This window comes from Papilio polytes, unplaced genomic scaffold, assembly GCF_000836215.1.
Source record: "Papilio polytes unplaced genomic scaffold, Ppol_1.0 DF824180.1, whole genome shotgun sequence".
Taxonomy (NCBI): Eukaryota; Metazoa; Arthropoda; class Insecta; order Lepidoptera; family Papilionidae; genus Papilio; species Papilio polytes.
In genome coordinates, this window is record NW_013525024.1 from 365,261 (window position 1) to 368,636 (window position 3,376).

Sequence of the window (3,376 nt, forward strand, 5' to 3'; positions counted from 1 at the left end):
CTGGGCGAGACGTTGCTGAAGCACGCGACGCCGGTGCGCGTGGGCCTCGTGCTGGCCCCCGGCAGCGACGCCGCGCTCTCCGCCGCCGTTCGCTCCGCCTTTAACTACGTAGCGCAGGACAAAAATTCCAATAAAGAAGCATTTTATTTCCTTACACAGGTATGTCATCATAACAAGAAAAGTTAAATTCCGTCATGTAAAACATTACATGACGGAATATAGAACTAATGCGATATACGAATAAATAAAAAGTTTTTTTGGGGTAAAAGATTTGGTTCCATGTTTGATTTTTTTTTCAGTTGATTAGTTCGTGTGAGAATAATGATATGACATTAGAACATGTCAAAAACCAGCTACAGAAATATGCGAGTTCCGGCACCAATGTAGACGACATTATTTACGAGGACTCTGAGTTTAATTTCGGTCATCAGCTGGCCGAGGAATTCCTTTTCAAGATAACTAGCGACAAGTATCCCTTGGTAAGCACCATGAAAAATAGCATTAACTGTATTACCCACAAAATATAGAAAGACACTGTATAGATTACATAGGATCTCGATGAAATTTAGACATATGTAGATCATAGTTTGAAAGAACACATAGTTTAATTACTTAGTTTTTTTATTAAATCTAAATTCCAATAGGGCAAATTAGTAATTAGTAGTAAAATTTTAATTAAAACTAGTATTTAATAATGGCCTGTTAGGTGCTAATTAACGGCGTGCCGCTGTGGGACGACGGGTCGCCGACTGCTGCGACGTCGTCTGTGGAGCTGCTGGAGGAGGCGCTGGTGAGCGCCTGCAGCGCGCGGTCTTCCGCTCCGAGCTGGCGGACACCGACGACGCCGTCGACCACCTCATGAAGCAGCCGCATATCATGCCAAGGTCGAAGAATACTACATTTTATGTTAACAGTGGCATTTTTGCAAACCACAGTACTTTGTGTACCTTGTAGGTATATTGCAAAATCTACATATAAAAAGGAAAGATTTGTATTTTTGTATGTATTGAAATAACTCTAGAACTACTAGGCTGATTTAAAAAATTCTTACGCTATTAAAAAGCTACGTTATCAGTGAGTAATGTAGCCTTTTTTATTGTTTTTTAATTTATCGCGGGTGACGCGAGCAACAGCGAGTTTGAAATATCTTTATATTTGCAGACTAAATCGTCGGGTCCTGGCGTCAGAACCGACACAATATTTAGATCTATCAGGAGTGCCTTCTTCTCCCGAACTCTTCACAGAAGATAGACTGCATCGGTTGATGCATTTGACAGGTATATGCAGTGTTTTATGTATTTAAAAATAAAATTTACACAGATCGATATAAAATAACATTAAGCGATAAAGACACATGGTATGTATTTAGTATTTAATAAAAAAAACTACCATTTAATCTACTATAATTAACTTTGTATTGTATTCCCCAGGTCGCGACGCTTTAGCCACCGCGCTACCGATCTTGAAATATTTCCAAAAAAGTGGTAAACCAGAGAAGATAACGCAAACAATTTGGGTAGTTGGAGATCTAAACGAGAAGGAATCTAGAGATCTGCTAAGAAATGCTATAAAATTCATGGTAATATTTTAAAATGTGCTTACTGCTATAGTTGATTTTTTTATTGTTCAAACTTAATATATTTGTGATTTAGAGAGAGAGTGGCGGCGTGCGCGTGGCGTTCATCCCGAACGTGGAGGGCGTGTCGGGCGTGTCGGGCGAGCAGTCGCTGAACAAGGCGGTGTTGGCGGCGCTCGCCGCGCTGGAGCCCGCCGCCGCCACCAAGTACGTCACCTCGCTTCTGGAACAGGAGGGGTGCCATGAGCGACAGGATTGCGATATACTGGTATTCATTCAACTATATAAATTATATACAGTAGAACTTCGATAAATTGTAGTCCAAGGAAAACACAACATATTTTAAGTTATCAAGGGTCTATGTTATAGAGGTTTTGGACTCTGATAAGAAGGGAACATATTATTTTTTGGAGTTATAGGGGTAGGGTAGGTATAAGTTACTGAGGTTTGAGTTATCGAGGTTTTACTGTAGTTTACTATTTAAAATAGACTTGTTTGTTGTAAACTCTTACCATAATAATTTTTGTTACCTTCTTGTTTTCCTTTTCACGTCTAAAATTATTCATTGTAATTAATCCATACACACAAAAAACATGCTTGAAATGAAAGCAATTCCGCGTTTCATCTGATGAGTGTGCGTGCCGTAGACCTTATTTTAGTGGAGAAGAGTTTGGATAGAAGAGGGTACGCATAGGACGAGGAAATATCCTCTTTCCATGTGTCCAATTCTCTGTCGATTAAAGTTAGACAACGTATGTGCAATTGCGGATGTCTATAGGCAGTGGTCGCCTCGCTATTACAGCGAAATTAGATGACCGCTTTTTAGGTTATCACCTTATGATTTAAATTAGCTGTTCCCGTGCGACTTCATCCGCATGAAATAATGAAAATTGTTTTATTGATTACATTTGTCAAATTCAATTGCAAACATCAAAAGGACAGACATGACATGATGACAAAGTAGGCAATTTTGCTTCCTTGATGTTGGCAGCAACTTATGGTCTCTTTCCCACATTAGGGTTTTTATCCAAAATATTTACCCCCTAAGTTTAATATCGTGAAAATATATAGACTAAAGCGTGACGTAAGTGTAGGGCTTTTTATAAAAAAAAAGAATTATTGAAAAATATGCTGCAATTGTTGACATCTTAGGCAACAAAGAAGTGTGTGTTTACGCTTTATTATAATAGTATAGATAAAATGTTTTTTATGCTTGTAGCCTGAACTGGTGCCAGTTCTGAACAAGCTGGAGTGGGTGCTGAAGGCGGCGCGAGTGCTGTGCGCGCGCGGCATGCGGCTGCGTGCGGGCGCGCGCGCACTCGTACACAACGCACGGATCATCGGACCTTTTGAGGATAAACTCCCCTTCACTATGGACGACTTTGTGTTGTTGGACAGGTTGGATATCAAACAACACCTTACTAATTCAAAGATAGAAATAATACAAATAATACTAAAACCCAATTTTAATATTCTTATTATATTTAGTCAAAAGTATTTTTGTTAATTTTTAGGTTCAGCAATCAAGTTTATGGCGACAAAATTGCCGATTTGCTTCTTAAGAAAAAAACAACAGTTGAAAACGATGTTTATGATGAAAGTATTACAGGTACGAAGAATGTTTGACATTTACTCTTTTTGAAGGTGTTTATAGGATCAATGTGTTAGAAGTTTTAACTGTATGTTTTTTGTGATTTAGTGGATATCCCAGAGCTATCAGCGGACGAGTACCTGAAGGTGATATCGGTGCTGTCGTCGCGCAGCCCCAAGAGCCGCACGCCGCTGCCGCAGGGGCTGCGC

The 3,376-nt window shown here is 39.6% G+C and overlaps 1 protein-coding gene across 1 annotated transcript in view; it reads left to right on the forward strand.

Annotated features, from left to right (window-relative positions):
• Window positions 1–3,376, forward strand: part of LOC106110970 (UDP-glucose:glycoprotein glucosyltransferase) — a 10,387-nt gene that overhangs the window by 3,110 nt on the left and 3,901 nt on the right. The window contains 10 exon segments of the mRNA XM_013292938.1: window positions 2–159; window positions 300–479; window positions 707–796; window positions 799–884; window positions 1,162–1,277; window positions 1,431–1,579; window positions 1,653–1,844; window positions 2,796–2,974; window positions 3,091–3,185; window positions 3,276–3,374. Coding sequence (XP_013148392.1) covers window positions 2–159; window positions 300–479; window positions 707–796; window positions 799–884; window positions 1,162–1,277; window positions 1,431–1,579; window positions 1,653–1,844; window positions 2,796–2,974; window positions 3,091–3,185; window positions 3,276–3,374 — 1,344 coding nt within the window.